Genomic DNA, 19147 nt, shown 5'->3' on the forward strand with positions numbered 1-19147 from the left:
CATAATCCCACACTTTGCTTATACATTTTGGATGTACGTTTGATAACGTTGTATGTCTTGCAATCATATTTAAAAATGGGAATATTTGCACCACTAATCCTGTGAGAGTAGCAACAGGGTTAGCGGTTGGAAAATGTGTGAAGTCTACCAAATGTTAAATGAAAAAATGTATGTTACAAGTGTTAATGCTTTCACATACTTGATTCACCAAAAGGAATTCCTCATGTTGTCGTACACTGACCGGTGAGAAATCAGCCCCTCACCAGTGTTTTATCTACCGTAATTGACATCTAAAAATACTTTCGTTTTGGATAGCACCACATAATATGTAGCAAATAATAAATAAGCTTATATTACATCCTTTTCATGTTTGTCTTGTATAGGCAAACTTCAATGAAATTGTCCTGGCTTCCACACACGATGTACAAGAACTTGATGTTTCCAGCTTATTGGCTGCTCAGTCATATATATGGATTGGAGAAGAATATGACAAAGAATCTAAAAGGTTAGAAGCATTATCTTAGTAGTAGTATATGTGAACTTTAAAATAATTGTGTACTCTACACGCAATCACTACTGTAACAAATACATACAGTACAATGATGGACACAACAGCATGGCGGGCTCATAAAGATACTTAAACATAAATTAAACATTACATTTCTGATGGATACTTCTAACTGCAAACTCCTTACCTTAAGGATATCCCCAGGTGCCAGACTGGAACCCTGAGAATGTTTTAAACAATGCTCCCACACGCTGATAGGTAGAGCCATGTGGCTCCTTAATGATGCTGTAGCTCCCTGAAGTGCTAGAGCGGTGCTGCGTATAAGAGTCACTCCTGGGTCCTGACGTCTGCTCTGCTCTTTCCATACCCTTCGACACAGATCCAGAGCTCTACTTATAACTTTCTTGTTTTCCCGCGACTTCTGTGTTACATCAGATAGTGTGCCAGGGAGAATGTTCCCCCTGAAAACTACAGGATTTAAGCTGTGCAGTAACTGCAGTAAGCAGATGTCGATCACAGAACCTCGGAACCTGTGCCTCTGGTGCATGCTCTCGTCTCAAAACTTGGGGTTGTACAATACATTCGCCCTCATGTACCTGAAGGTGTTCCAGAAGCGCGAGACAATACTCTTCGTCACCTAACGTAAGAAGAGGTCAGGTATGAAACATAGATTTCACTCTCATGTTTGTGATCCTTTTCACTAAGTTAATCTCATGCATAATACCGCTCCTGTTCAAAGTCTTCTAGTAAGTCAAAAACAAGCTTTAAGTGCAAGAAGGCAGAGTCTAATCCTTAACCTCTGTCTCAACGCCAATACTATCAGAGGCTAGAGACCTTATTTGGCACCGACTGTGTCAAAGTTAAGAGTATGTGAAATGTTTCACATGACCCTGGCGATTTGGTGGCTAAATCCTCCACCTTTCCACCTACTATGCTGATGGTAGATATACCTATATTTCCAAAATATCAGTGGGCTGGATACATCTGTAGAACTGAACTTGGGCTACCAACAGAAAAAATTGTACCTCTTTCGTAGTAGTTGCGCGAAAGACAGCTTAAGTAATAGATTTACTGTTGAAACCAAAACAAACTTGTTAACTGAGATGCTTACACCAGGCCCAACCTCTTCTGAGGCACCTTGGTCTAATCCATGCTCGGGCCCTCGGGTGAGTCGACCTGTTGCCTGATGATATATATATGACAGCCCCTGCTGAACAGAATTTTCTTACAAGGCATCCTACGCCTGGATGTCTGGTGCTGCAGGCATCTTTGAGTAAAGTAACTCTTAATGCCATTCTGACCAGCTCTTTGCATAGATTCAAAACCTATTGATGTATTTGGGAAGAGAATGTTCTCGTCAGCTAATGTAGCCTTAAGATCCATGAACGCTCTACAAGCATCTTTGAGTAAAGTAACTCCTAATGCCTTTGCAACCAACTCTTTACATTGATTCAAAACATATTGATGCCTTTGGGTAGAGAATGTTCTTTTCCACTAATGTAACCTTTAGATCGGTGAACGCTGTGTACCTTCTGGGTAGGTACATCAATGCTTTAAGGGACATGGCCTGTGATATTTACCAGCAGTAGCGGCAAAATTATACATGATCGGTGGAATGCTGTGAAGTAGGTTGTGTATACAGGTCTGGGCATCACAGACGTTATAGATAGAGCTGTATTAGTTATGGACGTGACCTTTGATGGTCCCAGGTTTGGAGAAAAGCCGATTTGGCACTCAAGTAATTTAAGGACAGTCAAGTCACAGCAGAATCCTTTGGACTCTTTTCTCCTACAAAACTGTTCCATCAGCAGTATGGGGGTTATTCCAGGGGGCTGGCCTACGGTGAGTACCATCCCACCCTTCCTGTGCAACAGCAGGGCCAGTCCTTTCCAAATAGAGGTCATGGTCACGGCTAATGTAATTCGGACGAGCTCTCCTCTCTCTTCTGCTTCCCTGCTGCAGCAGCTGCCAGGCTGCTTTAACTTGCCCCCACAGGCACATACTCGGCTGATAGAAGGAATAATATGGCATATCATCCCCAATTGGGGATAAATCACTTCATACAGAGAGTCTTACAAATCAGTCAAAGGATCTACAATTCGCCTTTCCTTTCCACTGTGTCCCATTTCCATCCCTCCCTCAGCATCAGTGGGCCCTTCCGCAGTCTTCCTGCAATAGCTCAACCTTCTGGTGGCTAAGAGTGCTATTAGGTGGGTGTCTGCTTCGGAGCAATGAAGGGTGCACTATTTGAACTACTTCCTTCTCCCAAAGAAGAATGGAGGAGTCAAGCCAAATCTAGTCCTCAGGTCACTGAATGCCTTCCAACGGAAAGACAAAAACACGATGCTCACCCTTTCTCAGGTTCAGTTGTAGACCAACTCTGGGTGATGGACGAACTCCTGACATCTTTGGGATGCTTATTCAATGAGTCAAAGTCCCACTGGTGCCTCGTACAGAGGATTCCTGAGTTGAGACCGTTATGAACACAGTGACATTCAAGGCATTCCGACTGCCGCTGCAAGCGCGTAAAATTAAAGATATGATCCGAGCTCAACCCCGAGTCTTGATGAGAATGGCTCCTCCCTTTGTATATCCTTCTCATCCTGAACATCAAATTGCATATGTGGGCCCTGCACTGGGACTTCAAGTTTCTCTCTGACTCAGAGTTGCCTCTCTGACTTCAACCAGATCTCACAGTAGATTGTTCAGAATCTCTTGTGGTTGCTGACATGACCTGCAAGAGGCCATTCTCCCCTACACTTCCAATTTTGCAATTTTGGCAGCGGTTTCACTGGGAGGTCATCTGGGGGAATTAATTTTGAGGGGCTTCTATTTTGGCGGAGAGCGGGCTCCACATCTGCGTTTTGGAGCTATGAGTGATCCTTCTGGCCCTGAAAGCCTTCCTGACATTTATCAAGGGGAGGCTGGTGCAATTCCTCATAAACAGAACTACAATGTAGTACTGCAACAAGCATGGCGTAGTGCGGGCCTGCACCCTGTGCCAGAGGCCCTACATCTCTCGAGGTGGTTGGAACAGCAGACCATCTTTCTGGTAGCTAACCATCTAGCAGGGTCGGTGAGCAGACAAACTGAGCAGACATTAGTTGTTGTCTCATGAGTGGCTTTACCTCTCCCGAAGGTGCATCTTTGTCAGTTTGGCATGTTTTAGTTCAATCTGTTCATCTATGCTGAGAACAAGCCATGTAAAAACTACAGCAAACTGGAGTTTCTTATGGGAAAGTCACTTTGAGAGGTATTCTGAGTGTAATGAAACACTGAATTCCATGTATGCATTTCTGTCACTGCCTCCGCTGCCTCGCGTTTTGAAGTATGTCTAGGCCTAGGGAGCCAGGAGAGTATGGAACCCAGAGCTCCTGAGCATGGTAGTTTGCCCTTCTATCTGGCTACAACTTTGGGAGGACTTCCTGTCAGGAGCAGGGCAGAACCATGCACCCAGTTCATTCACCCTACACTCCCATATATGGAGATTGAGTAGAGCAGGTAAATGCGTTTGATCTGCAGGCCACAGTAGTTGTTAATCTTATAGCCTGATTCCCTGTGATAAAGTTCATCTACACTTGACATGGGGAAAAAGTTGTCTCTTGGTGTAGTGCTGACATACCAACCCTCTGAAGGCCAAGCTTTCGGATGTTATTGTTTGGTTTATCGTTGGCCCATCAAGTTCTTGAAGTGGATATATTTACTGGTTATTTCTGTGCCCTTTCTGTGTTTACCTATCAATCTGGTCTACTTAATTCTCCAGTTGTGATGCGTTATAAAACATCTGATTACCATCACTTCTGCATGCCATTTGAGTGAAATACAGGTGGTACTGGTGCAGCTTCCCTACACTACCTCTTTCCAGACAAGTTAGTCCTGTGTTCCCATTAATTTTTCTTACCCGAAGTCATAATACCTTTCCACATTGGGCAATTTATCACTCAAGTAACAATTTTCACTCTTCTTAACCCTTTGAAGGAGGAGGAGAAGCTATATCATCTCAACCCCAAAAGGGCTTTGATCTTTACATTGACAGTACAAAAGACAACTGTCAAGATAGATGACCCATTGTATCAAAATCTGTTCTGCTCTAGTCAAGAAGCACCTCCTGAAGGCAGCCTTTCTCTACACCAGGGCCAAGGCTGCTACAACAGCATTGACGAGGGAGGTGCTTGTTTTCATCAACTGCTAGGCTGCAACATGGGCATCAGCTCACACGTTCACGAAACACTTGCACATTGTAGTTTCCAAGGCGTCTTTTGCTCGGAGCTCGGAACTCGGAACTCGGGACTCCCCTATTGCTTCATGGCAATGCTCTTTTGCCCCGGGTTCTGAAAAATATAAGGAACAACCAGACCCAAGCCATCCCAGTGGAACTGGATTGGGCCAAGAGAGTATTGTCACCAGAACTCCTGGGCATGATCGTCTGTCTTCTGCTCAGACTGCCATTTTAGGAGGATATTCTGTTGCAACAGCAGGGCATGGTCTTTCACCCAGGCCTTTGCAATCTTCACCTCCATGCTGCAGCAATTGACTGAATTCGACCTTCTGAGGTTGTTGATGTCATCTTGGTAGGCAGGTATCCCTTGTAGGAAAGTGCCCCTTTTTGGCATAGTCACCTAAACTTTTTGCTCACTGGTATTGATGTTGTTGATTGGTAGCACACTGGGTCCCTGCTAACCAGGCCCCAGTGCTCTTTTCCTAAAGACAAGACAATTGTAACTAAATTGGCAAGGACTTTAACACCCCTGTAAGTCTTTACTAAATGGTACCTCTGGTACCCAGGGCATGGATCCTAAAGAGGGTCCCCAAACACTGCAGCATGCATTATACCACCCTAAAGGACCCACACACAAACAGCATGTGGACAGCCATTGCAGAATGTTTGTAATTGTGCTACCCATTCTAAAAACATGACATGGCACACTCAGTGTGTGTTATGCCCCTATACACTGCACATATTATATGTAAGACACCTCTACGGCAGGCCTTAGAGCTCTAAGGCAGGGTGCATTATATCACATATGAGGGCATTTCTACATGAACAGATGTGTCCCTGTAATGCATAGTTTCATTGCTATACATTGCAAGAGATCAGGAAGCCATCTAAAGGTGTGTTCTGGGCACTTGTCATTATGAGTTACCTTGCTTCATAATAGCTTCACTGAAAATACTGAGGTTTGGTATCAAATATTGTGTCTTAAAAAATCTGTGTAAAGAATCTGTACTGATACCAATACCGGATTTATGAAGACCTGCACCAGGGAGGGTACTTTGGAGGTGCCCCCTGAAAGCCTACTAGTCACATGTGTGCTGGCTGACTGGTATCTTCCAGCCTGCCACCACAAATAGGTTTCTGACCCCCCTGCAAGGAGACCCTATGCTCACAGAAATCAGAAACGATGCGTGCTCCGGGCGAAAGGTGTTCACACCTCCTCCAGTAAGATGGCTAGCAGTTTAGCATATGAAGGCCAGAGGCTTTGAAGCCTCTCCCGCATTTGAAATGTAACTTCAGCTTTCCTCAGACGTGGGGAATGCCAACCCCTTGTCCTGAGACCCATTTGGCACCAGAGCAGGCGGAATTTAGATAGTCAGAAGACGTGCCACACTTGCAGGCTAGGCACTCCCCTTAGGGGGGCACCTTAAGTGGACAGTCAAAAAACTCTCACCTCCTTGGTTTTCGTGAAACTAGGAACTCTTGAATCTGAAATAAACAGGTTAGTATTAGATTCCTTACCTTAGAATATCCCCAGGCGTCGGACTGGATCCGGAAACCTTTGCGTAGCAGTACCCTTAACGCGTCGGTAGTCGTCGTCTGTGGCTCCGAGTCAGTCGTCGGCGTCGTTGGCGCCGGGATGACGACGCCGGGATGACGACGCCGGAGTACTTAGACGCCACCCTCGCGTGCTGACGTCAGTTCTCCTTTTTTCTGCCCCAGCAAGCACCGATCCGGAAAAAGTGATACCCTTAGTCGCTTTTTGACTAAACTTTTTCGATCATTTTTGATCTTTCTTCGAAGTCGAACGACTCCGACTTTGCCGGTAGGGATGCCCGGGCTCAAACCCTGCGTCGACTGCAACCAAATGATGGCGGTTACCGACCCCCATCGCCGGTGTCTACATTGCCTGGGGCCTGACCACGATGACAAGTCGTGCCCCGACTGCTGGGCCTTGACGTCGAAGGCTAGGTGGGAGCGGTCCCGCAAGGGCCTTGAGCTCCGGCAGTCGGCCCGCGCCGTTCGAGGTCCCGGTCCGGAAGGAGGTCGAAGGACCGGTCGCAGGGCCGGAGTCATCACGGCTCGGAGAGTCGCACCGCTCCTCGAGCTCCAAGTCCTCAGGTAAGAGGCACAAGAAGTCGAAGAAGAGACATCGCTCTTCCGACTCTCCCCGATGCTCGCGCGACGCTGCCGGGGTTTCGGGCGACACCACAGGCGTCGCGGCCTGCCCCATACCCGCCGGTCCCTGGGCACGACGCCAGAGGAGATAGACTCCTTCCTCACGGCCATGAGGTCGCTCACTCCTCCGCCGAGTTCTGCAGCACCTTCGGGCCAAGCGGTCCCGACGGAGCCCAAGCAGGATGGGTGCTTCGGCCCCGGTGCCGTCGGCGACTTCGGTCCCGACACCGCAGGGCCCGCTGGATCCGGTTCCAGATCTGGGTCGTCGCCGGTCGACCTTACGATAAACCGGCGCCGGCCCCTAGGACCACGGTCCACGGATGACGACGTCCCCAGTCCCCCCCCTGGACCCGGTTCCAACGCCGAAGCGGCGCCGCTCGACACCGCATTCGACGTCGAGAGAAGACTTTTTCTTCTATAATCCGGCCCCATCATTTTACCTTGAGTACCAGGAGATGGGTAGGGAGGCGGATTGGGAGGGGTCTGAGGACCCTCTGGCACGTGAGTACCAGTCTTATCAGGCCTGGGCAGGTGAGCTAGGGGATGTCAGTGGTTTGGACACTTCACCAGACACTGGTTTTGTCTCCCCTCCTACCGTGGCTTCGGAGGAGGGGGCTGCCTATAGTGTGGTGTTGACGCGGGCGGCCCGTCACGGCCGTGAGGACTAACCTCCTCACTGAGGTCCTTAAATCGCAAGCAAGCTCTTCGGAGCCTCTGTTGCCGTTTAATGAGGCCTTGTCTGACGTTCTTCTGGGCACCTTGTTCAGGCCCGCTACAGGTCCCCCTGTAGATAGGAACGTGGCCAGACGCCACCACCCGGCTCCGGGCGACCCTTGCTTCCTGTCCACCCACCCCACTCCAGGAACCTGGTCATACAGGCCTCTAACTCCCAGACCGCATTCCCGACAGCTCCCCCGATCGGGAATTCAAGAGGTACGAACCGTATGGTAAGAAGATGTTCTCCTCACTGAGTTTGGCGTTGCGGTCAGTTAACACCGCCTGCCTCTTGGGCTGTTATACCCACTCCCTGTGGGACACAGTCGTGGACGTGCTGCCACAATGTCCGGAGGATGCCCGGACTAAACTCGCCCAAGCCCTTGCGGAGGGTCGAGATGCGGCACGGTATTCCATCCGGTGTGGATACAACAGACTCGCTGGGCAGGGCGATGGCAACGACGGTGGCAATTCGTCGCCACGCCTGCCTGTGGTCCGCCAACTTTTCGGCTGATGTCCAAAACACCCTTATGGACATGCCGTTTGATGGCCGTCGCCTCTTTGGCGACAAGGCAGACAGTGCGCTTGAGCGCTTTAAGGACTCAAGGGCTAATGCCAAGTCCTTGGGCCTGTCGGCCCCGCGCCAGCAAACTGCTGCCTCTCGCTCCTTTCATGGCCATGGAAGGGGCGACCCCACACGTCCTGCCAGCCCTGAGCCGCAGACTAACATCCAGCGCGGTGGCGGACGTGGTAACCGCCGTGGCGGTGCCCGGGTACAACGGTGAGGCCAGTCTAGATCCACCCCTGCAGCATCCGCCTCAAAGCCCTCCTAGTCCAAGCTTTCTGGCCCATGTGAAGCCAGTGGGGGGCAGGGTTCGCCATCACCTCCTCCACTGGCGCAACATCACTTCGGACAGGTGGGTACTGCAAATCGTCCAAAGGGGCTACTCCCTCCCTTTTCAAGGCGACCCCTCCAGCAATGCCAACGCAGTACCACCGCGTGTCGGGGGATCACTTGAATCTTCTGTGAGAGGAAATTACAGCCCTCTTGCCCAAGGGGGCCAACGAGCGTGTTCCTGGGCCAGAAGTAGGGAGTGGTTGTTACTCCCACTACTTTCTGGTTCCCTAGAAAGGCAAAGGGGACTACGCCCTTTCTTGGACCTGCAGAACGTCAATGGCTTCCTCCGGAAGGAGAGGTTAAAGATGCTGACACTGTCTCAAGTCTTAGCTGCCCTGTACCCGGGAGACTAGATGGTAGCGTTGGACTTGCAGGACGCTTATTTTCACATCCCCCTCCTGCCGGCCCACCAGCGCTACCTGCGGTTCACGGTAGGCCACAAGCACTTTGTTTGCCGTGCTCCCCTTCGGCCTTACCAGTGCCCGATGGGTGTTCACGAAAGTGATGGCGATGGTCGCAGCTCATCTGCGCAGGTTAGGGGTTTCAGTCTTCCCCTACCTCGACAACTGGTTGTTGAAGGCGGGATTGCCCCAGACAGTCTTCAGCCACCTCCAGACTACGGTCGACCTCCTGCACCTGCTGGGGTTCTCCATCAATGTACCGAAGTCACACCTGTCTCCCTCTCAGAAGCTCCTCTTCATCGGAGCGGTTCTAGACTCGGCGCAGTTTCGGGTTTATCCTCCCGAACAGCGGGTTCGGGATATTCAGGCTCTGATTCCGTTCTTTCAGTCGTTATCCCGAGTCTCGGTCAGGTTGCCCCTGCGGCTCCTGGGGCTGATGGCCACCTGCATCCTTCTGGTGCATCAGGCCAGATGGCGAATGCGGGCTCTGCAATGGGACCGGAAGTTTCAGTGGGCCCAGCATCAGGGCAACGTGTCCGACCATGACTTGATCTCGGAGGGCACTGCAAGACATTTGCAGTGGTGGCTCACGGACCGCGATTGGGTCAGCAGCAAATCCCTCTCCCTACCCCAACCGGAGCACGTAGTTGTGACGGACGCGTCCCTCCAGGGCTGGGAGGCCACATAGGAGAGGCGGAGATCAGGGGCCTCTGGTCTCCGGCAGAGTCCCGGCTCCATATCAAACTTCTGGAGCTGCGGGTGATCCGGCTTGCACTGAAGGCATTCCTCCCCTCTGTCCGGGGAGTGTAGTGCAGGTGTTCATGGACAACACCACCGCCATGTGGTACTGCAACAAACCAGGCGGGGTGGGGTCGTGGACCATTTCCCAGGAGGCTCTGCGCCTCTGGCAGTGGCTGGAACATCAGGGCGTGGCCCTGGTGGTTGAACACCTGGCAGGTTCCCTGAATGCCAGAGCAGACAAACTCGGCCGTCGGTGCATGATGGATCACGAATGGCGCTGAACTCAGACGTGGCGCAAGGCCTCTTTCAGCAGTGGGGAGAGCCTTGGTTAGTTCTATTCGCCACAGAAGAGAATGCGCAATGTCATCAGTTCTGTTGTCTGTTGTAGGCCTTTCCGCCTATACCACTTCTGCCCAGAGTGCTGAAGAAGATCAGGCGCGACCAGGCCCAAGTCATCCTTGTGACTCCGGACTGGGCTAGGAGATTCTGGTATCCCGAGCTACTCAGCATGTCTGTCGATCACCCGATTCGTCTGCCCCTTCAGGAGGGCCTTCTGTCGAAGCAGCAGGGGACGGTCCTCCACCCGAACCTGTCCAGTCTCCACTTGCATGCGTGGAGATTGAGCGGCGGCAGTTGAGGCCATTTGACTTGCCTCCTGAAGTCTGTAATGTGATTCTGGCAGCCAGGCATTTATTTATTTATTTATTTTGTCAATTTATAGGGCGCAACAGCTACCCAAGAAGGGTTTCCCGGCGCCTAGACACAGCTAGAGACGAAAAGACAGAGACGGAGGGCGATTATGGGGGATTATTGTTCGTACAGCCAGGTCTTTACAAGCTTTCTGAAGCTATGGTAGTTATCTTCCTTCCGAATGCTTGGAGGAAGCGTGTTCCACAGGGAGGGTCCAAGATAGGCAAAAGATCTGCCCCCTGATCTTGCACGTTTGAACCTTGGTATACAGAACCATGCTGCTGTCTGGGACCGGAGGTTTCTCTTAGGTGTGTAGAGGCAAGCAAGGGATTGGAGGTATTTTGGGGCACCTCCTGTTTTTATTTTGAACATGTAGTTCAAGGCCTTGAAGCGAACTCTGTTCTCTATCCTGAGCCAGTGAAGGTCCCGGCGATGGTTCGAGACTCCAGCGTTCCTAGGGATCTTACACAGGAGTCTGACCGCAGCATTTTGCGCCACTTGCAGTCGTCCAATGACAGATTTATTTGCGCCTAAATATAGGATGTTGCCGTAGTCAAGCCTTGATGTGATAAGGGCATTGACTACGGTCTTCTGAGTTGACATAGGCAACATCCACAGGATTTTCCTCAACCATCTGGTTATGGTGAGACACAATCCAGTAACTTTACTGGCCTGCTTATCCATGGATAAGGCGTTGTCTAGTACAAAACCCAGATTTCGAGCATGGGACACCGGGGTAGGAAGGATGCCCATCTGTTCTGGCCAATGCGCGGGGTTCCAGAGATCTTTGTCTTTTCCCAAAATCAGAATTTCCGTCTTGTCCCCGTTCAGTTTTAACTGGTTTGCTGTCATCCAGTTCAGTATTTTTAGTAATCCTTCCTTGAGTAGTGACGGGGAGTGGGGACAAGAATTAGACAAGGAAAAAATGATTTGGGTGTCGTCAGCGTACTTCATGAGCGTGAGCCCTAGCTTCTCAACAAGTTCTACCAGCGGTTTGAGATAGATATTAAAAAACAGAGGGCTCAGGATGGACCCCTGTGGCACTCCATGAGCTGCGGGTAAGGTGTCTGACTCGGCCTGTTCTGATGCGATCTGAAAGGTTCTGTTAGGCATCTATCCACAAAATTGGTATACGCCTGCAGGTGGAACAAATTAGTGGCATGGTGCACAGCAAAGGCTGTGGATCCCCTTTCTGCCCCTCTTTCAGAGGTTCTCCTCTTTCTTCTTTCTCTTGCCCAGCAGGGCTCTGCTCTGGGCACTCTGAAGGGCTACCTCTCGGCCAGTTCTGCCATCTTAAGGCTACCTGATCAGCCCTCTTTGTTCAAGTCCCCGGTTGTAAATAGGTTTTTGAAGGGCATCATTCATATGTTTCCTCCTGTTCCTTTTGTAATGCCTCAGTGGGACTTGAACCTTCTTCTGACTTTTCTGATGTGCGCTCCCTTTGAGCCACTTCATAACTGTCCTCTTCGCCTCCTTACTCTAAAGACTGCTTTCCTGGTTGCCATCAACTCTGCCAGGAGAGTGAGTGAGCTCTAGGCCCTTTCTTATAAGCCTCCTTTCCTTTCAGTCCATCCGGACAAAGTTGTGTTGCGGACCCGACCCGCTTTCCTGCCCAAGGTAGTCACAGCCTTTCACATCGGGCAGTCCATCACTTTGCCCACCTTCTTTCCGCCTCCGCATCCCTCGAAGGAGGAAGAGAGGCTCCACCGTCTGGACCAAAAACGTGCGCTCTCATTCTATCTGGATCGCACACACCAGTTCTGGGTGGCTGACCAACTCTTTGTTGATTACGTGGGCGCTAAGAAGGTACGCCTGTTGCACAAACGGACCATTTCTCGATGGATCGTCTTGTGCATCAAGGCTTGTTACTCTCTGGCTAGAAAAGAGCCTCCTGTGCGGCTAAGTGCCGATTCCTCTCGGGCCACGAGGCCTATTACTGCCCTGGGTCGGGGAGTCCCCTTGCAGGACATCTTTCAGGCAGCAACGTGGGCCTCGCTGCACACGTTCGCAAGACACTACTGCCTGGACAGCCAGGTCCAGAGAGATGGCTTTTTCGGCCGTTCCGTTCTCCAGGACTTCCTGGTGTGATCATTGGTTTGAAGACCCACCACCGTGGTTGGTATTGCTGGGGTATCTATTCTAAGGTAAGGAATCTAATACTAACTGTAGGAAAGTAGGGTCTGCAATCCTATGATCACCCAGATTTTTGCTTTTAGCTTCACTGGTTTACGACTTCTCTGGCTGTGGGCCTGCTAATCAGACCCACAGCCTTGCTGTTCTCTCACTAAATTGACACGTGTACCTTAGGTGCATTATCCAATTGGTACTGGGCCACCTTATCAGACCCTGTAACTCAGGGCATAGGTGAACCCAGGGCCTACCAGGGGCTGCAGCATGTATTATGCCACCCCTGGCTGGCCATCTAAATCTGACACAACTGGCTTCTCGACAGCTGGGGCAAGGTGGTGTAAACACCCTTTGCTTTAGATATAGTATACCTATATCTAACCCTAAAGTGGACACACAGATTACTATCAGTCACTCCTATGGCAGGCCTTGACAATCCTGAAGGCAAAGTGCTTGGAATCGTGTGAGATGGTGCTCTGGCATGAGCTGAGCCCGTTTGCAGCTTGCGGAACCAAGTCCTAATAGCTGTTCCATGATAACGCATACCATATACTCTTAAGTGCATTATAATCCTCGCGGTTATATGCTATCTCTGGTATCGCTTTATCAAAACATGTCGAGTAAGGTGTCATACGAATTGGAATACTAACCCCTCGCCAATTCTGGCGACAGGGTTAGCATTCCACCCTTCCAGAGGGACACGACATGTATGTAACTGTGAACCCCGGCTAAAGTTAACTCAAGCCTCAGCACCACAAAATAGATGCTGCCACCACAGACACAAGTCTGACCCCCTGCAGCTGGGAGTCCTTCCAGCGAGGGGAGCTTGGACAAAAGGTTTCCTGTCAGGGGCGGTGCTAGCACCATCCCAGACAGGGTTTTGTGTATCCTGGGTAGGCAGGGCTTTAGAGGAAGGTGACTGCAAGTGGCACCCCGGTGCTCACTATGCATCTGCCGGCTAGAACCAGTTCCAGGGGCACACCAGCCCCTGAGCTGGGGAAAGTCCGGCATGGTAGAGGGGTGTTACCACCCCCCTTCCTGGTCCCACCCATGGGCAGGACCTAGTCGCGTGCCAGCCCCTTTTCCTAGTATAAAGATAGGAGCGGGCCCCCTTCCAAATTAGATCATCTTTGAATCCTGAAACTACTTTCTACGAAAGGAACTCTCGACTTCTTCTCAAGATTTCTCCCTTGTGACTAAGGAGTAGTCACCCTGCATCCGCAGGCACCATCCAAGAACACTGCGGTTTGCTGCACGTCCTTCCTCCGGAATCCGACTGACCAGCACGACGAGACCCGGCTTCCCTGGCACCTCTGACCTCTACCCACATCGTCAGCTCAGCTGAGATCCGTGGGTGCGACGAGACCTCGAGGGACCGGCCATCTTCAAAACTGCACGATGCTTGCCCAGCACGACCGCTGAAGGATCCTCGAGTGAGTGCTTTGGGGTCCGAGAAGCCCCAACCCTGAGCAGCTCCATTACCGAAGTTCAGCCTCCCAGCCTCCACGAGATCTGCGTGGGGCCCTTCTGCCTGTTTGCTGCTCACCGCGTTGTCTGGCTACTAGCCCGCTGGCTTGTGGCCTTCCCGACGACGAACGACGACATCCACACTGCTAGTCTGGTTGCTGCAGACTGGCCCTCGCTCCCCTCCAAAAGAGGAGCACCCCGGACCCTCCTGGTCCACTCCAGACGCCATTTTAAGTCCACCGCGTGGGCTTGCATTTGACAAGACTTGTTGCCCCAATCCTGGGTCCAGCGACGTCGACAGCAGCAACACTCGTGGGACAGCTCGCACCTCCATCCTGGTCGCCGACAACGCCTCTTGGTCCGTGAGACTGCAGAGCCCAGCGTCGCCCACTACCTGGTCGAGGTGACTCCATCCGGTGCCATCCTGGTGCCCATCTGATCACTGGCTAGTGATTCAGGACTTGGTCCCCTCTGCTTACAGGTGTCTTCCATCTTCGATCCAGGCTTGGATCACTTCGAACTTCTTCACTGGTCGCCTGCCAGCAACGTCTTCTTTCAGGCTCTATAGACTGCAACGAGGATTCCCGACGTCTTTCCAGACCTATGCATCCGCAGCCTCTGGGCTAGGTAACTTCAGCATTTCGGTGCCCCAGCATAGCCTCACTATCCAAGGGTCCAAATCCTTTTTCGTTTCAGCTCTACCTAGTCGGATTCGTCCGATATCACTAACTTTGTAAATTCTAACATCCATAGACTTTGTCCCGCGTGAGAGTGCACACTCTGCACCCGGGTCCCCTAGGCCTCCTGCTAGTAATCTGAAGGTTCAGTAGTCCAGTCCTAGCGATTCCAAACCCTATGAGATTAGTACTTACCTGCTAGTAATTTCGCATTCCACTTTTAGAGTATATGGTTTTTCGTGCCCCTCTGGCGTTTGTGTAAATTGTGCAACTTATAGTATTTTCGTAAGAGTTTTGTTGTGTGCTTAGTACCCTGTCCTCATAAAGAGTACAGGGCTGTTGTGATCTAAATAAATGCACTGTTTATTTTCATAACACTTGTGTGGTGTCCTTTCACTTGGTGTTCAAGGGGTATATGTGATGGTATAACAGCTGGCTTAACACGCCCTCTAGAGTTTAGCCCGAAGACTGCTCGTATCCATGCTACTAGGATAGCTGGTCTATAAGGTTGACTTACAACCAATCATCAATAAGGGTTGTTTGGACTGATACAAAGTGCTCACTAGAATAGTGAACATTATATATCAGGCCAACTTCTCACACTAACCTGTTTCTTTCAGATGCACAAGTTACTTACCTTCGGTAACAATATATCTGTAAGAAACAGTGGTTAGCATTAGATTCCTTACCGCCCCACCCATCCTCCCCGTTTTGTGAACCGATATCTAGGGTTAAGGTCATCCCCTTTCAGGGCCCTAGTTTCATGGCACCAGTGTTGGTTTTTATCATGGCTCTGCGTTTCTGGCGCGGAAAAGCTGTGCATTTTAACTGACGTCAGCGCACGAGGGCGGCGTCTAAGTACTGCGGCGACGTCTTCCCGGCGCCAACAACGCCGATGACGAACGCGGAGCCGCAGACGACGCCTACCAACCCGCAAGGGTACTGCTACGCAAATATTTCCGGATCCAGTCTGACGCCTGGGGATATTCTAAGGTAAGGAATCTAATACTAACTACTGTTTCTTACAGATATATCATTACCGAAGGTAAGTAACTTGTGCGTCAGGATTAATGCCCACTCCTCACAGGAAGTGGTCATATAAGGGTTGTAGACACCCCAGGGGAAGGTAGGTCATTGGCTACTGCACTACACTACTTTAAACACCCCAAAATTCAGTATTTAGGGGTCCCCCTGACACCAGAGAGACCGATTTTGTCTACCTGGGAACAGGAGAAGGGCAAAGAAGAGCCATCACCGCGAGAACTGAGGACCGACACCGTACTTGGTGCCAAACCCTGCTTGGCTGCTGGCTTAGCTGTGTATTCTGTTAAACCATTGAAGGACTATCTAGCGCTTAAGCAACCACTTAGCATCACCTTTTGGTTGGAGGAACCACCCCCTGCATATGCAAGCACCAGCCCCCTAGGGGGCAACACAACAGGAAGAGGTTTTCATGGTTCCAATAGGTCAGCCGTCTCTCTCCACCGAGTTTTTAGATGCTAGACACGCCAGGAGCCCCCCTGCACCAATACCCTGGGTACTGGAGGACTTGCAGCAAACAAGGCCTGTTAAGTGTGCAGTCCATACACCACCGCTGCCAAAACCAACCTGCCTGACGAGGGACTTCAGGACCGATGAGGTTCCCACTGAGAGTGGTCCTGCTGCCTGCTTTCTTGCTCTCTACAGGTCGAAACAAAAACCTTAAGAGCCTCCAATGCAAGTGGCCAGCCGGCCAAACACATCTGCACCCAATCTCCAAAGCCCAGATTCATGACAACCGACTGCGCTTCCCTGCTCCAAATACCCTTGCGGAACCCCCCTTGTAGCCTTTGTTTCTGATAGATACAGCTGCCTTGTGGATTCCTCACCCTGTGAATATCCCCCTTGCGCCAGCAACATTCGGAAAATTCTTTGTAGCACGCCGGCGTGGTCGACGTCATAGAAGCACAGCACTGCGCGCGACTCCGTCTGACGTCACCGACTCCTCATAAGGCCCACGTCGGCGTGATGACGTCAGTTCCCTTTTGTCCGCGTCGTCGACGCTAACGGTTTCTGGGATCTTCTGCGATACTTTGAGTATCTTGTTGCTATTTCGTGTAACTGTTTCTCTTTTGAGATTTTCTTCTTCGTCGAGGATGTCGTCGAGGAAGACTGGGTTCAAGCAGTGTGGTTCCTGTGCCCGAATGATGTCGATCACTGATCTGCATTCCGATTGTCTGTGGTGTCTTGGGTCGGACCATGATGTTAAGAACTGTCGTTCCTGCTTTAAGATGAACCCCAAGGTCTTGCGAGAGCGGGAGGCGAAACTTCTTCTTGCGAAGGTGAAAGAAAGAGAAGCTGGAAGGTCTTCGAGGTCGGTTTCCAGGCGCTCGAAGTCGAGGCAGATGTCGCGGTTGAAGTCGAGGTCGAGATCGGCTTCGAGATCGAGGTCCAGAGCGAGGTCGAGATCCAGAGAGAGGTCGAGGTCTGGATCCAAGTCGGCTTCGGGTCACGCTTCGAGCTCCTCGAGGAAGAAGCACAAGAGGAGTAAGCATCGCTCTAAACATCACTCTGGCAAGGAGTCTTCGGATTCGAAGAAGAAGTCTCGTAAGCATCATAAGGACTTCGTGTCTCCTTCTCCGGTGCAGTCTCGTGGAGGTTTTCCTGTTCAGGAGCAGGAACCGGATCTGGAGTTGCACCATTCTTCGGTGCATGATGAAGAAGAGGTTCCTCGAGCTCCGACTCCGGATGTGGAGCCCGAAAGTCAAGAGGGTCAGGGTGCACCTTTGCCGGATCAGCCTCCTTCGGAGCGGCCGTTGGGTTCGTACCCTTCCTTTCCTGGTCCAGGTCAGGACCCCTCGCAATTTCTAAATGCCATGTTTGGTGTTTATGCGAGGGCAATGTACCCCACTGGCGCACCGGTTGGTCCCATGGGTCCATTGTCTTTTAATTTAGGCGTACCTCAGGCTTACTCCCCGGCCCCCTTTATGCCGTTTATGCCGACGCCTTGTGCTCCTTGGCTCGGTACGGCGCCGCCGAGGTCGTCGACTTCGCATGCGGCTTCGCCGGCTCCGGATCGACCTCGTGGTGATTCGGATCGTAGTGCTTCCTGTCCTCAAGCTCCTCGTTCGACGTCGGCTCCGTCTGAGTCTTTGCCGGATCCATCCACTTCGGTCCGCATGGAATGGTCGAGGCGCAGGGCACAGCGCCTCTTGGAGGAGGAGTAGTATATGGATTCCGAGGTTGAGGAAGGAGAGCTACAAGATCAGGGGGGATTGTTTTGAGGACCTCCAAAGCGCTAGTGGCCTGGAACTTTCTCCTGAGTGGGGTTTGCCATCTGTTTCGGATACACCATCCAAGGACGTTGCTCCCTATCACGTCGTGATTAGGAAGGCTGCGGATTTGCTTGGTTTGACTTTGCCCACTGTTGAGTACAAGCCCAACATCCTCACGGAGGTTTTACATTCGCCTTCTTCTATAATAGAGCCTACTCTTCCATTCACTGATGCATTGACTGAGCCTATAAAGGAGGTTTGGAAGAGGCCTTTGACTGCTCCTGCGGTTTCCAGGTCGGTGGCAAGGCGTTACAGGGTGGCTACTGGTGACCTTGAATTTCTTTCTTCACATCCTTCTCCGGAGAGTCTGGTGGTGCAGGCCGCTTGTTCCAACAGGTCTGCAGGTTCATTCCCTCAGGTGCCGGCAGACAAGGACTCTAAAAAATTGGACCAGTCTGCGAAACAGATTTTCTCCTCGGGTAGCATGGCTTTAAAATCTACTAATGCTACTTGCCTGTTGGGGAGATATGTTCATGCATTGATGGACTCTGTGAAACAACTCTCATCTAAACTTCCAGAGGATTATAGGAAGAACTTTAATGAAGTGGTCTCCGATGCTCAGGCTGCAGCCCGTATGGTAATACAGAGTGGCATGGACACGGTGGACTCTGTTGCCAGGATTATGGGCTCTACTGTTGCAACCAGAAGAGCCGCATGGCTTAAGTCTTCTGATTTTTCTTCTGATATACAGTCTACCTTGTTGGACTTGCCATTTGATGGAACAGGCCTCTTTGGTAAGAAAGGGGATGTGGCCCTGGAGAGATTCAAGGACAGCTGGGCGACGGCGACGGCGAGGTCTTTAGGCCTTCAGACAAGGGTTTCTGCAACTAGGAAGTTTAGGAGTTTTGGCAGATCCACTTTTTGTTCCTATAACCAAGGTCAGCAGCAGCAGCGACAGAACCCTCGGTATAAGACATACAGAAGAAAACAAAGGGGCCGGGCTCGTGGACGCCAGGCCTCCTCCTCCTCCTCCTCTTCCTCTAATAATCAACCCCCTCCCTCAACAGCAAAGCAGCCCTAGATCTGCCATTCTGGATCATGTGGGTCCGGTAGGGGGTCGGCTTACTCATTTTCTACGGGATTGGGAATCGGTTACATCAGATCTTTGGGTTCTGAATCTCGTATAAAATAGGTATGCACTTCCTTTCCAAGAGTTCCCTCCCAATTACCCTCCTTGCCAGGGTTATTGTTCGGAGGACCACCTGCTTCGCCTGCA

General features: G+C 51.0%; 1 protein-coding gene across 2 annotated transcripts in view; it reads left to right on the plus strand.

Moving 5' to 3' along the window:
- DMXL2 (Dmx like 2) overlaps positions 1-19147 on the plus strand; it is a 2078996-nt gene that overhangs the window by 1644492 nt on the left and 415357 nt on the right. For both annotated transcript variants that reach the window (XM_086958287.1, XM_086958289.1), the window contains one exon: positions 384-505. In XM_086958287.1, the coding sequence (XP_086814413.1) occupies positions 384-505 (122 nt within the window). The remainder of the gene's footprint in view (positions 1-383; positions 506-19147) is intronic.

Source organism: Lissotriton vulgaris, chromosome 2_1 (assembly GCF_964263255.1).
Source record: "Lissotriton vulgaris chromosome 2_1, aLisVul1.2, whole genome shotgun sequence".
NCBI classification, from domain to species: Eukaryota; Metazoa; Chordata; class Amphibia; order Caudata; family Salamandridae; genus Lissotriton; species Lissotriton vulgaris.